At 37.5% G+C, this 18,100-nt stretch overlaps 1 protein-coding gene across 1 annotated transcript in view; it reads right to left on the reverse strand.

Annotated features, from left to right (window-relative positions):
• The window catches only part of FLT3 (fms related receptor tyrosine kinase 3), an 81,149-nt gene that overhangs the window by 45,145 nt on the left and 17,904 nt on the right, over positions 1–18,100 (reverse strand). The window contains exons 2-3 of the mRNA XM_058547927.1: positions 12,936–13,057; positions 442–644 (exon numbers count right to left, since the gene is read on the reverse strand). Coding sequence (XP_058403910.1) covers positions 442–644; positions 12,936–13,057 — 325 coding nt within the window. The remainder of the gene's footprint in view (positions 1–441; positions 645–12,935; positions 13,058–18,100) is intronic.

Below are 18,100 nucleotides of genomic sequence, written 5' to 3' on the forward strand. Positions count from 1 at the left end.
TTTTAATTCATAGCCTTTATTTTTTAGAGGAATTTTAGATTTACAGAAAAATTGAACAGAAAGTACAGAGATCCCATATACACCCTTCCCCCTCACACACACACACATACATACACACAGTTTTCTTTATTATTAACATCTTGCCCAGGTGTGGTATATTTGTTACAACTGATGAACCAATATTGATATTAATTTAAGTCCATAGTTTACATCAGGGCTCACTTTTTGCATTGCACACCCTATGGGTTTTGACAAATATATAATGTCATGTATCCATGCACTAACTATATTTTTGGTTCATTATTTCACTGGAGGTAAGAGTTATGATGAACATGGACAGAAATATGAAAAAAAAAAACCCAAATGATGCAGATTTTATGGCAAGAAAGTATTCCTCCAAAAATCCTGAGGTTGCACACACACACATACCACACCCCTTACCTGTTTTGTAAATCAAAGTGTGGCTGGCAGTTCAGGGAGCTGTGTTTAAAGACCCAGAGACAGGAAATGTTCCCCGGGGTGTTGACCAGCACTTGCAGTGTGATGGAGGCAGATGCGGCCACTTCTACGGTGGCTGCCTCGTAGACTGCCTCTGTGCTCTCAGGCCGCAAGGCACACCCGAGGTCTTCCAGGGATTCTGACGCCTATGTCGTGGATGAAACAATGTGAATTTACTACAAGCACAAGTTCAATGCATCCTCTTCTTAGCTGGAACCTCTACCAAACACATACATGTTGATATAGTGCACAACACCCAAGAATGTCGTAACCCATTGAGAACATATTGCTGACTGAAAATTCTATTAATTATAATTCTCTAAAGAAAAGATAGGTAACTTTAGGCTGCATTTCTAAAATGTTTTGCAGACAGCTATGGGTTGAATTGTGTCCCTTCCCCCCAAATTCACATGTTGAAGTTCCTAACCCCCCAGTACCTCAGAATGTGACCTTATTTGGAGATAGGTAATCAAGTTAAAATGAGGCCATTAGGGTGGGCTCTAATCCAACATGACTGGTGCCCTTATAAGAAGGGGAAATTTGGAAGACATGCACACAGGGAGAATGCCATGGGAACATGAAGATGGCCCTCTACAACAAGCCAAGGAGAGAGGCCTGGCACAGATCCTTCCCTCACAGCCCTCAGAAGGAACCAACGCTACCAACATCTAGATTTCAGATCTCCAGCCTCCAAAACTGTAAGACAACAAATTTCTGTTGTTTAAGTCACTCAGTCTGTGATACTTTGTTATGGCAGCTCTAGCAAACTAATATATAGACAGTAATCATAAAATTCATAATACATAGGTAAATGTTTTTGTGATTATTGGTATGTAGATAAGAATCTACACAGTAATAGTAAGTTGGTATCTGTGTTAGAGGGAATTTAAAAACCAAAATATTTTCTGGACATATAGCCCCACAGGCTCATTGTCCCCACCACACTCCTTCCCTTCTTTAAAGTATTGAAATATATTGAGAGGAGGGTGTGGTAGCAACTTCTGTCAGTAAACCCCTCACCTCCATCCCCTCCTACATGTAGCATAGCACACGCACATATGTATGTACACGCACACAAGCTTCTTCAGATGTAGAGCAGGATAGCTCTTCTGCTACTGATCATAAGCCATATTTCTGGTCTTATTTGTTCATTTATTCAGTTAGTATCTGATAAGTTCATTTAGTCAACATCTGGTAAGTGCTAGACCATCTGCTGGGTTCCATGGGACTAGAAAGAAAAGATACTGATCTTGTCCTTAAAGAATTTTGAGTCTATAGGAAGAAATAACTAAAACACAAGGTGACATGATGTGCCCCATAAAAAGATGCCAACTACTCTGAAAGATAAATTTAAGTGCTCTGGAACTTCAGAGGAGGGAGAAGTGACTTCCAAGCTGAGATGGTGGGGATGGGGATGCTTCAGTGCATTTGAGCTGGATCTTAAAAGATGGGCATAGAATAGAGTAAAAAGAAGAAAATATTTGCAATATATATTACAAGTAAAGGGCTAATACCCCTAATATATAAAGAATCTTTTTAAATTGAGGAACACAGGACCAAAACACTGTAGAAAAATGGGAAAAAGAAATGAAGAGACAATTCACAAAAAAAGATACAAAGGATGGCCCTTGAACATATGAGAAAATGTTCAAATTCACTTATAATTAGAAAAACATAGGAGGGAGAAGTCAAGATGGCGGTGTAAGCAGACTCTGAACTCAGCTCCTCCTGCGGACACAGCCATTTTACAACAACTTGTAGAAAAATTACCCCTGAGAGAGAACTGATAATGGGATACGAGGAACTCCTGCAACAAAGGACAATCCTAATCGAGGTGGAAGAGGCAGAAACTCCCTTCTGGAGAGGAAAAACGCTGCCTTCACAAGCCGCAGCGCCTCACGGCCACCCGGGGGCAGCCCACAGGTCCGCAGCCCTCCCTGGCGGAACGGGGCCCTGAGCCAGGTGATCGCTCCCGCTGTGGGCATTTTGTGGACCCAGCACAATCGAGACGAGTGGCAGAGTATGTGACTTTGCCTGCTACTGAAACATTGGGAAGTACCACCCAGAAAAGCTGGTTCACAAAGAAATTAAAACTGGCTCTTAAAGGGCCCACACGCAAACTCACCCGGTTCAGAAACCAACCTAAAATCACCAGAAAGAAAGGTGCACAGTGCTTTAGTGAAAAGAGACTCACCTGATAGGCTCTGAGTGCACTGCAGTGAGAGGTGAGACCTCTCCAGGGACTGGGACATTGGCAGTGGCCATTGTTGTGGCCTGGTGTGGTCGTGCTTAAACAGACGCCACTGGAGTTCTCCCTGGGGCCTGCTAGCCCAGGTCTGCCCCACCCACTAGAGCACCCATTTAATCCAGCTCAGCCAGGACAGGCAGCCCACCCTAGAGACTGGCCCCACCCAACAACAAGCCCTCAGGCAACTTGTGGGCCTGCATAGATTGGTGACTGGATTCTCTGCAGCCTGGCAACTGAGCCCACTTCAGTGGGGCAGGGCGTGCACAAGGAGCGGGTGGAGTGTGTGGGGCTCCCGCCGTGGAGAGATTGAGTCTACTTCAGGAGGTCGGAGCGTGCACACCGGGCAGGACTGTGTTAACTGTGTGTGTGGACCTGTGGGCGGCAGGGCTTGTCAGCTGCAGAAAACTTGTGCTTCTCAAAGACCCACATAGGGGGTTTGCCCCACCTTCCAAAGCCTGAAAGAATTGGGTGCTCCTGTGCCTGAGGCCAGCCCCACCCAGCTGGAATCCTCAGAGAGCTGATAAGAGACCTAAAGGCTGGAGGTTTACAGCAATTGTAAGCCCCTGAGCCTAACAACCTGCCACGCTGGGGCCTACTCACTTAAAAGAAATACTGCAACACAAATGTGGTATTAGAACTTGCAGCCAACTGTGCTGGGGCTCCCCACATCTGACAAAGAGGCTGAAGGGCCCACAACAACTACAAGCAGCTTAGCATTACAACAGCTGGCCAGGGGCATAGCTCAGCCTCCCTGGGCACCTACAGGGAAAGCAAACAGGCCACAACAGAAGGACACATGTAGCCCACATAGGGGTCACCCCTGGAACATTGAGAACTGAGAGAAGCACACTGCAGGCCTCCTAAGGCGTCACTTATATAAGGTCACCTATCCAAGAGCAGGAGACGTAGCTGACCTACCTAATACATAGACACAAGCACAGGGAAAGAGGCAAAATTAGGAGGCAAAAGAATACATTACAAGTAAGGGAACAGGACAAAACCCCAGAAAAGGAACTAAGTGAAACAGAAATGAGCAACCTACCCGACAGAGAGTTCAAACAAAGAGTGTTAAGGATGCTTCACTGATCTGGGGAGAAGAATAGATGAATTCAGTGAGAATGTCAACAAAGAAATGGAAGATATAAAAAAGAATCAATCAGAAATGAAGAATACAATACTGGAAATGAAAAACTCACTAGAGGGACTCAAAAGCAGAGTAGAGGATACAGAAGGACAGATCTGCGAGCTTGACGAAAGACTAGAAGAAATCACCCAAGATGAACAGGTAAAAGAAAAAAGAATTAAAAAGAGTGAGGACAGTCTAAGGGACCTCTGGGACAACATCAAGCGCACTAACATCCGTGTTATAGGTGTCCTGGTAGGAGAAGAGTAAGACAAAGGGGCAGAGAATCTATTTCAAGAAATAATAGATGAAAACTTCCCTAACCTAAGGAAGGAAACAGACATCCAGGTACAGGAATCACAGAGAGCCCCAAACAAGATAAATCCAAAGAGGCCCACACCAAGACACATCATAATCAAAACGTCCACAATTAAAGATAAAGAGAGAATCCTAAAAGCCACAAGAGAAAGACAAGTTACATACAAAGGAAACCCCATAAGGCTATCAGCTGACTTCTCAGCAGAAACCGTACAGGCTAGAAGAGAGTGGCACGATATATTTAAAGTGCTAAAAGGAAAAAACTTACAGCCAAGAATACTCTACCCACAAGGTTATCATTCAAAATGGAAGGAGAGATAAAAAATTTCCCAGACAAGCAAAAATGAAAGGAGTTTGTCACCAAGAAACCAGTGCTACAAGAAATGTTAAAGGGACTGATTTAAGGGGAATAAAGACCACAAATAGGAAAAATTATCTATTTCCATGATAAGAGGATAATGGATAGAAATGCACAAAAAAGAGGTTAGATATGATATCAAAAACATAAAATGAGGGAGGAGGGGAGCTAAAGAGTAGAGCTTTCAGACAGAGGTCAAACTAAAGAGACCATCAATTCTGTATAGAAGGAGAAAGGAACAGAGGACTACTAAAACACTGAGAAAAAAAAGTTAAAAAATGGCAGTAAGTACATACTTATCAATAGCTACTTTAAACATCAATGGACTAAATGCTCCAATTAAAAGGCATAGGGTGGCTGATTGGATAAAACAACAAGACCCATATATATGCTGCATACAAGAGACACACTTCAGACCTAAAGACACCCACAAACTGAAAGTGAGGGATGGAAAAAGATACTCCATGCAAATGGCAATGAAAAGAAAGCTGGGGTAGCAATACTCATATCAGACAAAATAGACTTTAAAACAAAAACTGTAAAAAGAGACAAAGAAGGGCATTACATAATGATCAAGGGAACAATCCAACAAGAGGATATAACACTTGTAAATATCTACGCACCCAATGTCGGTGCACCTAAATATATAAAGCAATTATTAACAGACATAAAAACAGAAATAGACAGTAACACAACAATAGTAGGGGACTCTAACACTCCACTTACACCAACGGATAGATCATCCAAACAGAAGATCAATAAGGAAACATTGGCCTTAAATGACACACTAGAACAGATGGACCTCGTAGATATATACAGAGCATTCCATCCAAAAACCGAAGAATACACGTTCTTTTCAAATGCACATGGAACATTCTCCAGGATTGATCACATATTAGGCCACAAAACAAGTCTCCATAGATTTAAGAAGATTGAAATAATACCAAGCATCTTTTCTGACCACAACAGTATGAAACTAGAAATCAACTATAGGAAGAAAATCAGAAAAGCCACAAATATGTGGAGATTAAACCAAATGCTACTGAATAATGATTGGGTCAATGAAGAAATCAAAGGAGAAATCAAAAAATACCTGGAGACAAATGAAAATGAAAATACGACATGCCACAATTTATGAGACACAGCAAAAGCAGTTCTAAGAGGGAAGTTTATAGCAATACAGGCCTATCTCAACAAACAAGAAAAATCTCCAATAAACAATCTAACAACGCACCTAAAGGAAATGGAAAAAGAAGAACAAACAAAGCCCAAAATCAGTAGAAGAAGGGAAATAATAAAAATCAGAGCAGAAATAAATGAAATAGAGACTAAAAAAACAATAGAAAAAATTAATAAAACCAAAAGCTGCTTCTTCAAAAAGATAAAAAAAAATTGACAAACCTTTAGCTAGACTCACCAAGGAAAAAAGAGAGAAGGCACAAATAAGTAAAATCAGAAACGAAAGAGGAGAAATTACAACAGACACCTCAGAAATACAAAAGATTATAAGAGAATACTATGAAAAGCTATATGCCAACGAATTCGACAATCTGGAAGAAACGGATAAATTCTTAGAAGCATACAACCTTCCAAAACTGCATCAAGAAGAAATAGAGAATTTGAATGGACCAATCACCAGTGAGGAGATCCAAACAGTAATCACAAACCTCCCCAAAAAGAAAAGTCCAGGACCAGATGGCTTCCCTGGTGAATTCTACCAAACATTCAAAGAAGATTTAATAGCTATCCTTCTCAAACTCTTCCAAAAAATTGAGGAGGGGGGGAAGCTTCCTAACTCATTCTACGAAGCCGACATTACCCTGATACCAAAACCAGACAAGGACAACACAAAAAAAGAAAATTACAGGCCAATATCACTGATGAACATCGATGCAAAAATCCTCAACAAAATACTAGCAAATCGCATACAACAATACTTTAAAAAGATTATACACCGTGATCAAGTGGGATTTATTCCAGGTATGCAGGGATGGTTCAACATTTGCAAATCAATCAACGTAATACACCACATTAATAAAATGAAGAATAAAAACCACACGATCATCTTAATAGATGCAGAGAAAGCATTTGACAAGATACAGCATCCATTTATGATAAAAACTCTTAATAAAATGCGTATAGAAGGAAAGTACCTCAATATAATAAAGGCCACATATGACAACAGCTAATATCATCCTCAATGGTGAAAAACTGAATGCTCTCCCTCTAAGAACAGGAACCAGACAAGGATGCCCACTGTCACCACTCCTATTTAACATAGTACTGGAAGTCCTAGCCAGAGCAATCAGGCAAGAAAAAGAAATAAAAGGGATCCAAATTGGAAAAGAAGAAGTGAAACTGTCACTATTTGCAGATGACATGATTTTATATATAGAAAACCCTAAAGAATCCACCAAAAAACTTTTAGAAGTAATAAACAAATACGGTAAAGTTGCAGGATACAAAATCAACATACAAAAGTCAGTTGCATTTCTAGACACTAACAATGAGGTAGCATAAAGAGACATTAAGAATACAATCCCATTTACAATTGCAACAAAAAGAATAAAATACCTAGGAATAAACTTAACCAAAGAGGTGAAAGATCTGTACACCGAAAACTATAAAACATTTCTGAAAGAAATTGAAGACAACACAAAGAAATGGAAAGATATTCCGTGCTCTTGGATTGGAAGAATTAACATAGTTAAGATGTCCATACTTCCTAAAGCCATCTATAGATTCAATGCAATCCCTATCAAAGTTCCAACAACATTTTTCACAGAAATAGAACAAAGAATCCTAAAATTTATATGGAACAACAAAAGACCCTGAATAGCTACAGGAATCCTGAGAAAAAAGAACAAAGCTGGAGGTATCACACTCCCTGATTTCAAAATATACTACAAAGCTATAGTAACCAAAACAGCATGGTTTGGGCACAAAAAGAGACACACAGATCAATGGAATAGAATCGAAAGCCCAGAAATAAACCCACATATCTACGGACAGCTAATCTTTGACAAAGGAGCCAAGACCATACAATGGAGAAAAGAAAGTCTCTTCAACAAATGGTGTTGGGAAACTGGACAGCCACATGCAAAAAAATGAAAGTAGCCCTCACCTTACACCATACACAAAAATTAACTCAAAATGGATTAACGACTTGAATGTAAGACCTGAAACCATGAAACTTCTAGAAGAAAACATAGGCAGTACGCTCTTCCACATCAGTCTTAGCAACATATGGTCAAGCACCATGTCTGACCAGGCAAGAGAAGCAACAGAAAAAATAAGCAAATGGGACTACATCAAACTAAAAAGCTTCTGCACAGCAAAGGAAACCATCAACAAAACGAAAAGACAAACTAACAATTGGGAGAAGATATTTGCAAACCATACATATGATAAGGGGTTAATCTCCAAAATATACAAAGAACTCACGCATCTCAACACCAAAAATCTAACAACCCAATTAAAAAAATGGGCAAAAGACCTAAACAGACATTTCTCAAAGAAGATATACAGATGGCCAACAGACACATGAAAAGATGTTCAAAATCATTAACTATCAGGGAAATGCAAATCAAAACTACAGTGAGATATCACCTCACGCCCGTCAGAATGGCTATAATTAACAAGACAGGAAACAACGTGTGTTGGAGAGGATGTGGAGAGAAGGGAACTCTCATACACTGCTGGTGGGAGTGCAAATTGGTGCAGCCACTATGGAAAACAGTATGTAGATTCCTCAAAAAATTAAGGCTAGAACTACCATATGATCCAGCTATTCCACTGCTGGGTATTTATCCAAAGAACTTGAAAACACCAATGCGTAAAGATACATGCACCCCTGTGTTCCATTGCAGCGTTATTCACAATAGCCAAGACTTGGAAGCAACCTAAGTGCCCATCAAGGGACGAATGGATAAGGAAGATGTGGTATATATACACAATGGAATACTACTCAGCCCTAAGAAACGATGAAATCCAGCCATTTGTGACAACATGGATGGACATTGAGGGTATTATGCAAAGTGAAATAAGTCAGAGGGAGAAGGTCAAATACCGTATGATTTCCCTCATTAAGTAGTAGATAACAACAACAACAACAAACAAACACATAGAGACAGAGATTGGATTGGTGGTTACCAGAGGGGAAGGGGGGAGGGAGGAGGGCGAAAGGGATAATTCGGCATATGTGTGTGGTGATGGGTTGTAATTAGTATTTGGGTGGTGAACATGATGTAATCTATGCAGAAATAGAAGTATAATGATATACACCTGAAATTTATACAATGTTATAAACCAATGTTACTGCAATAAACAAATAAAATGTGTTTGTGCACAAAAAAAGAAAAACATAAATTAAAACAACCCTGAGATATCTCTTCTTATCTCTCAGACTGGCAAAAATTTTAAAGTATAACAACACACTTCGTTGGTGAGGCTGTGAGGAAACAGCTACTCTCATACATTGCTGGGAGAATGCAAACTGGTGCAACCCTTCTGGAGGGGAATTTGGCAATATCTGATAAAACTACATATGCACTCACCCTTGGAGCTGGGAATCCCACTTCGAGGACTATGCCTCCAACAATTAATTGCAGCATCATTTGTAATTACAAAATATTGGAAACCACCTAAATGCTCATACATAGGAGAGTGGTAGAATAAACTATGGTACATCCACACAATGGAGTACTATGCAGCTGTAAAGAAGAATGAGGACAATCTCTATGAACTGCTTTGGAGTGATTTCCTGGACATACTGTTAAGTGAAGAAACTAAGTGCAAAAAGAATCTACTTTCAAGTATGCTACACTTCATGTGAGAAAGAACTGGGTTAAGAAAATACACATGAATCTGCTCATTTGTGCACAAGAAATTCAGGAATAATATCAACAATTTAAAGGGGTTGGTTAATTACAGGAGGTAGGTGGGAAAAGAATGGAAACTTGGTAGTAGGGATGAGGAGAGAGTGATACTTCTCTAAGTATATCTTTTTATATAGTTTTGGCTTTTAGGACCGTAATCAGGTTTCATATACTCAAAAAATAAATAATTAAAACCAACCAGGATATGGGGGGAACTCAAATTGGAATACAAACCAAATGAACTTAATTGTGTTACAAATAAATAACATAACATAGTGAAAGGAGTGGGAAAGAACAGAACTAATCTCAGTAACTTTGGAAAATAATACTTTGGATGCTATAAGGCTAAAGATAAAAAGAACTGCACACAAATACAGTACTCTAGTTAGTAAATTTGTTTCTCACTGGGATGTGGGTTAGCAATTCTGAAACCAGTTTATGTATAGACTCAGATTGAATAAATAAGTGAATTATTATAGATATTGAAAGCCAGATTTCTTACTGTCAGAGAGAGAAGTACAAATAAGGAAAGAGAGAAAGCTAGAATGAAAACATTGGTGCTGAATTGAAACAGAGTTATCAGCATGAACTTATGGTGATGAGGGATAGAAAGAGAGAGACAGAGAGAGAGATGATAGAGAGAGAGAAATACAGTTAGTACACATACATACATTTCCTAGCTCTGCCTGCTGAGAGGGCTTAGAAGAAATGACATACCAGTAGCAATTAGCACACCTAGCCCTCAGATCTTGGTTTCTAAATATGTTCTCCAAGAAACCAGTGCTCCTTGGAGAAGTGGTTAATTCCAAGGCTGAGGCAGGAAAAGTACAAGACAACACTGACCTATGTTGTAGTGCCAGAAAGTATGGAAGTGCTTGAAAAAAGATAGGGACGTGTTGAAAGGACACTGGAGCCGACTTGAAGCAGCTCCTAATGGCCAACACTGGGAAAATGTGAGCAACAAAATAAAAATGATAGTTTCAGGTTATAACCCATTGAATAAAATAAATATCTATGAGTCCATACTGATATAAATAAATAATTGAATAAATAAATAAAATAGAGAGAAGGGATAGCTCTTCCTCACAGAAAAATTCCAATTAATAAACGTAGAGGGAATGAGGGAAAAAGAAAATCACCATTAGGCAAACACCACAGTAATAATTGTTGAAGGCAAGATCTGCTAATGGATGCTAAAATCAGTAGCTCAAAATCGGAAGAGAGACAGGATATTTGCATCTCCTCCAAAATACCCGTTAATTACAAAGGAAAAGTAGTAACTTTGCAGAGGAGAAATCCAGCACATGCCATCTTAGTCTTCAAACAGAAATGATAACTAATGGAAATATTCAGATTTTAAACAATAATTCAGTGGATTGTGAAAACAGTAAAACCGTCTTATTTTGGTTCCAGGATATACTGGTGAGGCAGCTAAAGATGTAGCTGCTGATTTATTAGCGTTGTGTTGACAAGGTTTGTCTACTCCAGAGTGCTTGGTTATTCACAACACCCCTGAACTACAGCATTTCCAGAAAGATGTCTCATCTGAGAACTGTAAACTATACGAGAAATGAAAACCATTTTTTAAAAAAGCTACTGACAACCTAACAATCCACTTCACACTGATGTGGGAAAATATCCAAAAGGAGTAGCTTCCACTGCAGGAAAGTGAAAGTGCACTATGAAGACTGCTCACCTTTGCAGCATTAGCATTTGTTCAGTTGTCTGTTTAAAGTTGTTTAAGAACTGCTCAGTCTTAATACAATCCTGAATGTTGCATAAGAATGTAATTTACACTACATGAAAAAATAATGCAGGACTTAATACCAGGAACCAAGACCAATCAACATTAACTTTTCTTTTTTTTTTTTTTTTGGCAGGGAAATATTTGCCCTGAGCTAACATCTGTTGCCAATATTCCTCTTTTTTTTTTCCTCCTCCCCAAAGCCCCAGTACATGGTTGTATATCCTAGTTGTAAGTCATTCTAGTTCTTCTATGTGAGCCGCCACCACAGCATGGCTGCTGACAGACGAGTAGTGTGGTTCCACAACCAGGAAGCAAACCCCGGGCCACCAAAGCAGTGAGTGCCAAACTTTAACCACTAAGCCATCAGGGCTGGCTCCCTTAACTTTTTTAACATTGTGTTTTATAAGAAAACACTTAAACGTGTGCAGTTATTTTCTTAAGTTGAAAAGACATTAAAAGTTTAAAACATATTAGCAAATAATATTATTCATTTTTTGTCCACACTGAAATACTGTGTGTAGGCAAAATGCCTTAATTATTAATAAGCCAATGTGTTATGATACCAATATCTGTTAAAAAATTAAAACCAACCATGCTTATGGCATAAAAAAATCATGTATTAAGTTGGAAGTTTTATATTCATGTAGAATGTTGTTATTGAAACCTATTTCATACTCTTTTTAAAATTTGAGAATATTTTTAATATGTCTGATTTGGGGGGGGCAGTGGTCCAGGGCATCATGTCACGTGTCTATGTATTATACTTACATAAAAGAAAAAGAATAACTATATATTTGTACGAATCCTTAACTGCAAATGTCCATAGAATTGGCTAATTTATGTTAACTTTTTGTTGTATATTGACTTCTAATATTTTCAGTTCTCTATCACTAAGCTTCCTTTACTTGAGTAAATACCTAGGTTGTGTTAGATGAAGCATGAAGAAGAAGAGTAATGAAAAACAAGTTGGAACCTGAAGGAGCTAGAGCCAGATTATGGAGCAACTTGTATGTCAGTTTAAGTAACACAAAGTCACTATAGGTTGCAAGCAGGCAGTAAAGGATGTAGCTGTGCCTCAGCAAGCATAGTCTGGCAGCCCTACCTGAGATGAACTGTAGAAGGAAAAAGCCACTTACGATATTATTGTGATTATGAGGGAGTTAATGAGGGGTTGAATTAGGGAAGTGGCAGTGAGACTAGACAATATGAGGTGACTATATGAGAACTATTAAAGAAATGAAATTGACAAGACTTGGTAACTGACCAAGTGTGAAGACAAGGAAGTAGTCCAAAATGATGCTGAGACGCAGCTTTCAAGCCTGAGAACTAGACAGGGCCATAAATAGAAATTAATTAATACAAGAATAGGAGCAGGTTTGGGGAAATAGAAATGAAATTACATAGGCTTATTTTAAGGAGTAAATGGAAAATCTATTTATCTATATCCAGGAGGCAGTTGGAAATTAGATACTCAGGCTTGAGAGAGAAGCCTGGATTCTCTTTAAGGAGAAAGGGAAATTCCTGTTACTTATTTATGCTGAGTATCAGTGTCCTTCCTGAATCCAAACCCAAAGAGAACATGAATCTTGATGGAATGGAGTGCCAGGTAGCAATGAGTATGGATGCTCATGTGCACCAGATATGAGTACATAATATACTTAAATACATAAAAAGAAAAGCCCATATTGCCATGATAGGTCTCAGTAGCTTACAAAGCATGGTCTCTAGAGAAAGTAGCTAAAGTTGTAATTTTAATATTACTTTACCGTGGGATATGATGATGATATCCCCACTGATGAATCATTGTCCTTGTGATTGATTAAAACACACTTGATCACAGGCAGATCTTGATTTGTAATAGTCTCAAATATCATTGCTGCAAAAACGACTGCAAAACAAAATAAAGATGATGATGTTTATACACGCATACCTTAAAAAGAAAATATGTATTCATCTTACAACAAAACAAAATGTAATCAAGGAAAAGTAGCCAAGAGGAAAGTATGCGGGAAATATAATTTCATAAAAAGCAAGTGGTACTGTAAATCAGGAGCAGAGGTACTTAGAGCAGTGCTGTCCAACAGAGCACTCTGTAGTGATGCAAATATTCTTTATCTGTGCTGTCCAATATGATAGTCATTAGCTACATGTGGCCATTAACCATTTGAAATGAGGCTGGTGCAGCTGAAAAAGTGATTATTTGTATACAGCCATTTTTTCTTCTTTATGGATGCTTGTATAATCTTTTCTTTGTGCACTAAAATTTTCAAAATTATGTGCCTGTTGAGGGTTTATTTTCATCCATTGTGCTGGATACTCGGTTGGCCTTTTCAATCTAGAAATTCATATTTTTCTCTTTGGAGAAGTTTTCTTGAATTATTTGATTCCTTCTGTCTCCTTCACTTTCTGTTCTCCTAATATTTGGATGTTTTTGCCAAATGACTGATGATCCTTGACAGTCTGCTCATACATAATATAAGAATGAAACATGAAATGTTCATCATAAGCTCTGTGCACATTGTTTGAACTGCTGCCCCATCTTCTCTGTATGGTTGTCTTTAGGTTTTCTCAGGAGCTGGTCAGATTCCCCAGAGAAGAGTCTTCTCTCTCTTGCCTGCTGCCCATGTTCTGGGAGCTGGTGCTGGCAATTTATACTCTTCTGTGTATAAGATTTCCCAAAAATTCCTACAGTGGAAATCACGCCGCTTCTCAGCTTTCTCAACCTCCACCTTATGATTTAGCTTTCTTCATGTGCTTTAAAGCTCTCAAAATTTTATTTTCTCCCTCTTCATTGTCTTTGCCCTTATATGTTTATGTCTTTAAAAACATTATTTTACTGTCATTTGAGTGGACTAGTGGTAGACAGGAGGTAAATGTATGTGTTCAACCATCTTTCTATCTTGTAATCTTCTTAAAAATCTCAGTATTGCAGCTATGGGAAATACATATTAAGACACATGCACTGGTTTGTTTTAATCTGTCTTTATTATTTTATTCTTTATTAAATAAGCCACATTATACCAATACAAGTGGAACTATAAGTGAAAATTCACTCTAAATCCTGCCACCCTAACAGATAAACTATTTTCATTTCTCTAGAACCTTTTCCATCTGTATACACCGTTTTCAACTAATTGTATTGATAGAATAGAAATCATTTTATATTTTATACTCTGATTTTGAGCATAACATATCATAAGCATTTCTTATGATACTACATATAATTGATCTGCATTCTTTTTCTGGACATAACAAAAATGACTTAATCATTCCCTTGCTATTACACATTTTACATTTTTTCCCCTGCCATTTAAAATACTTCACTAAGCCTTTCACTTTTAAAATATTATTTCCTTAGTATAAATTCTGGAAGTGGAGTTAGTGGATCAAAGGATATAAACATATTTAAAAGGTTCTTGATGTGATTGCCACCTTGTTTCGCAGAGGTGCTGTACCATTTTATGTTGCCATGTGTAAGGTGAGAATGTCATAGTTTTACTACAACCTAGTCAGCATTTAGTCATTATGTATTTTTTATTTCCTTAATGTAGCCCCTAGTCTTTTAAAGGAAACTAAATGAGCACAACTGCAAGGGCAAGGGAAGAAAAAAAAAACAAAGAAGATTAAAGAGAGTTTTAGAACTTTTCCTGCCCTATTCTCTAATGTTTTTTTCTCCCTACTCTTTTTTTAAAGTTTTATTCAGTATAATTAACATACAATAAATTGTATAAAATAAAGTGCATCATTTGATAAGTTTTCACATAAATACATACATATATATATACATATGTAAAACCACCATCACAGTCAAGACAGTGAATTTATCCATTACCCGCAAAAGTTTCCACATGCCTCTTGGTAATCCTCCTAGCCGCCCCACTCCTACATGCCAAGCAACCTCTGATCTCCTTTCTGTCACTATAGATTAGTTTGAATTTTCTAGAATTTCATACAAGTGGAATCACATACTTTGAACTTTTTCTTTTTTTGGCTGGCTTCTTTCACTGTATTTTTTTGAGATTCATCCATATTGTAGCATATATCAGTAGTGCATTCCTTTTAGTTGCTGAATAGTAGTCTATTATATAGATATAACACAATTTTAATTCATTCATCTATTAATAGAATTTGGATTGTTTCTACTTTTAGGCTTTTACAGATAAAGCTGCTTTGAACATTTGTATTAAAGTCTTGGTATGGACATATGCTTTCATTTTTCTTGGGTAGATACCAAGGATTGGAATACCTAGGTCATATGGGAGGTATCTGTGTAACTTTTTAAGTGCCAAACTGTTCTCCAAAGAGGTTGTATCATTTTATATTCCTATTGGCAGTGTATGGGAATTCCAGTTGCGCCACATCCTCACCAACACTTGGTATGATGAGAATTTTTGATTTTAGCCATTCTACTAGGTGTATCATATCTCATTGTGGTTTTAATTTGCATATAAGTTTAGTTAACGTTCATCACCTCACATAGTTACAAATTTTTTTCTTGTGATGAGAACTTTTAAGATCTACTTTCTTAGCAACTTTCAAATATATAATAGAGCATTGGTAACTATGGTCAGCATGTTGTACACTACATCCGCAGAACTTATTTATCTTACAACTGGAAGTTTGTAACTTTTGACTACCTTCACCCATTTCTCCCACGTGCTACCCCCACCTCTGTCAACCACCAATCTCCTCTCTGTTTCTATTAGTTCGTTTTTTTTCAGATTCCACATATAAGTGAAATCATATAGTATTTGTCTTTCTCTATCTGACTTATTTCACTTAGCATAAGGCCATCAAGTTTCATCCATGTTGTCACAAATGGCAGGATTTCTTTCTTTCTCATGGCTGAATAATATCCCTGTGTGTATGTGTGTGTGTGTGTGTGTGTGTGTGTGTGTGTGTGTGTGTACCACATTTTCTTTACCCATTTTTCTATCAATGAACAACTTAAGTTGTTTCCACGTCTTGGCTACTGTAAATAACGCTGCTATGAACATAGGGGTGTAGATGTCTCTTCAAGACAGTGATTTTATTTCCTTCAGATATAAACCCAGAAGAAGAATTGCTGGATCATATGGTAGTTCTATTTTTGATTTTTTGAGGGACCTCTACACTGTTTTCCATAGTAGCGGCACCAATTTACATTCCCACCAACAGCACACAAGGGTTCCCTTTTTTCCACATCCTCACCAAAACTTATTGTCTCTTGTCTTTTTGATAATAGCCATTATAACAGGTGTGAGGTGATATCTCATCGTGGTTTTGATTTGCATTTCCCTGATGATTAGTGATGTTGAGCACTTTTTCATGTACCTGTTTGGTGGCAATTTGTATGTCTTCTTTGGCAAAATGTCTATTCAATTCCTCTCCCCATTTTTTAAACCAGATTGTTTGTTTTTTGCTATTGAGTTGTATAAGTTCTCTATATATTTTGGATATTAATCCCTTATCAGATATATGATTTGCAAATGTTTTCTCCAGTTCTGTAGGTTACCTTTTCATTTTGTTGATGGTTTCCTTTGCTGTGCAAAAAATTTTTAGTTTGATATAGTCCCACTTATTTATTTTTGCTCTTCTTGCCTTTGCTTTTGGTTTCATATCCAAAAAAGACAGACGTCAAGGAGCTTATCCCCTATGTTTTCTCCTAGGATTTTCATGGTTTCCGGTCTTCCATTCAAATCTTTAATCGATTTTTATTTTTGTGTAAGGTATAAGATAGGGGTCCAGTTTCATTCTTTTGCATGTGGCTGTCCAGTTTTACCAACACCATTTATTGAAAAGAATATCATTTTCCCATTGTATATACTTGACTCTTTTATTATAAGTTAACCATATGTGCATGGGTTTATTTCTGGGCTCTCTATTCTGTTCCATTGATCTATATGTCTGTTTTTAAGCCAACATCATACTGTTTTGATTACTATAGCTTTGTAATAGTGTTTGAAATCGGGAAGTGTGATACCTCCCACTTGGTTCTTCTCTCTCAAGATTGCTTTGGCTATTTAGGGTCTTTTGTGGTTCCATATAAATTTTAGAATTGTTTTTCCTACTTCTGTTAAAAATGTCATTGGAACTTTGATAGAGATTGCATTGAATCTGTAGATTGCTTTGATAGTATGGACAATTTAATAATATTAATTCTTCCCATCCATGAACACGGAAATTCCATTTATTTGTGTCTTAGGCAATTTCTTCCATCAATGTCTTATACTTTTCAGTATACAGATTTTTCGCCTCCTTGGTTATATTTATTCCTAGGGATTTTATTCTTTATGATCCAATTGTAAATGGGATTGTTTTTTTAATTTCTCTTTTTGATAGCTTGTTGTTAATGTATAGAACCACAACTGATTTTTGTATATTGATATTGTATCCTACAATTTTACTGAATTTGTTGATTAGTTCTAACAGTTTTTTGGTGACGTCTTTGGGGTTTTCTATATATGATATCATGTCATCTGCAAATAGAGTCAGTTTTCTTTCTTTCTGATTTGGATGCCTTTTATTTCTTCTTCTTGCTTAATTGCACGGGCTAGGACTTCCAGTACCATGTTGAATAACAATGGCAAGAGCAGGCATCCTTGTCTTGTTCCTGATCGTAGAAAAAAAACTCTCAGATTTTCATCATCGAATGTGATGTTAGCTGTCAGCTTGTCATATATGGCCTTTATTATGTTGAAATACATTCCCTCTGTAACCACTTTGTTGAAAGTTTTTATCACAAATGGATATTGAATTTTGTCAAATGTATTTTCTGCATCTATTGAGATGATCATATGATTTTTATCCTTCATTTTCTTAATGTGGTGTACCACATTGATTGGTTTGTGGATGTTGAACCATCTTTGCATCCTTGGAATAAATGCCACTTGATCATGGTGTATGATCCTTTTAATATATTGCTGAATTTGGATTGCTGATATTTTCTTGA

This window comes from Diceros bicornis, chromosome 9 (genome assembly GCF_020826845.1).
Source record: "Diceros bicornis minor isolate mBicDic1 chromosome 9, mDicBic1.mat.cur, whole genome shotgun sequence".
Classification (NCBI taxonomy): Eukaryota; Metazoa; Chordata; class Mammalia; order Perissodactyla; family Rhinocerotidae; genus Diceros; species Diceros bicornis.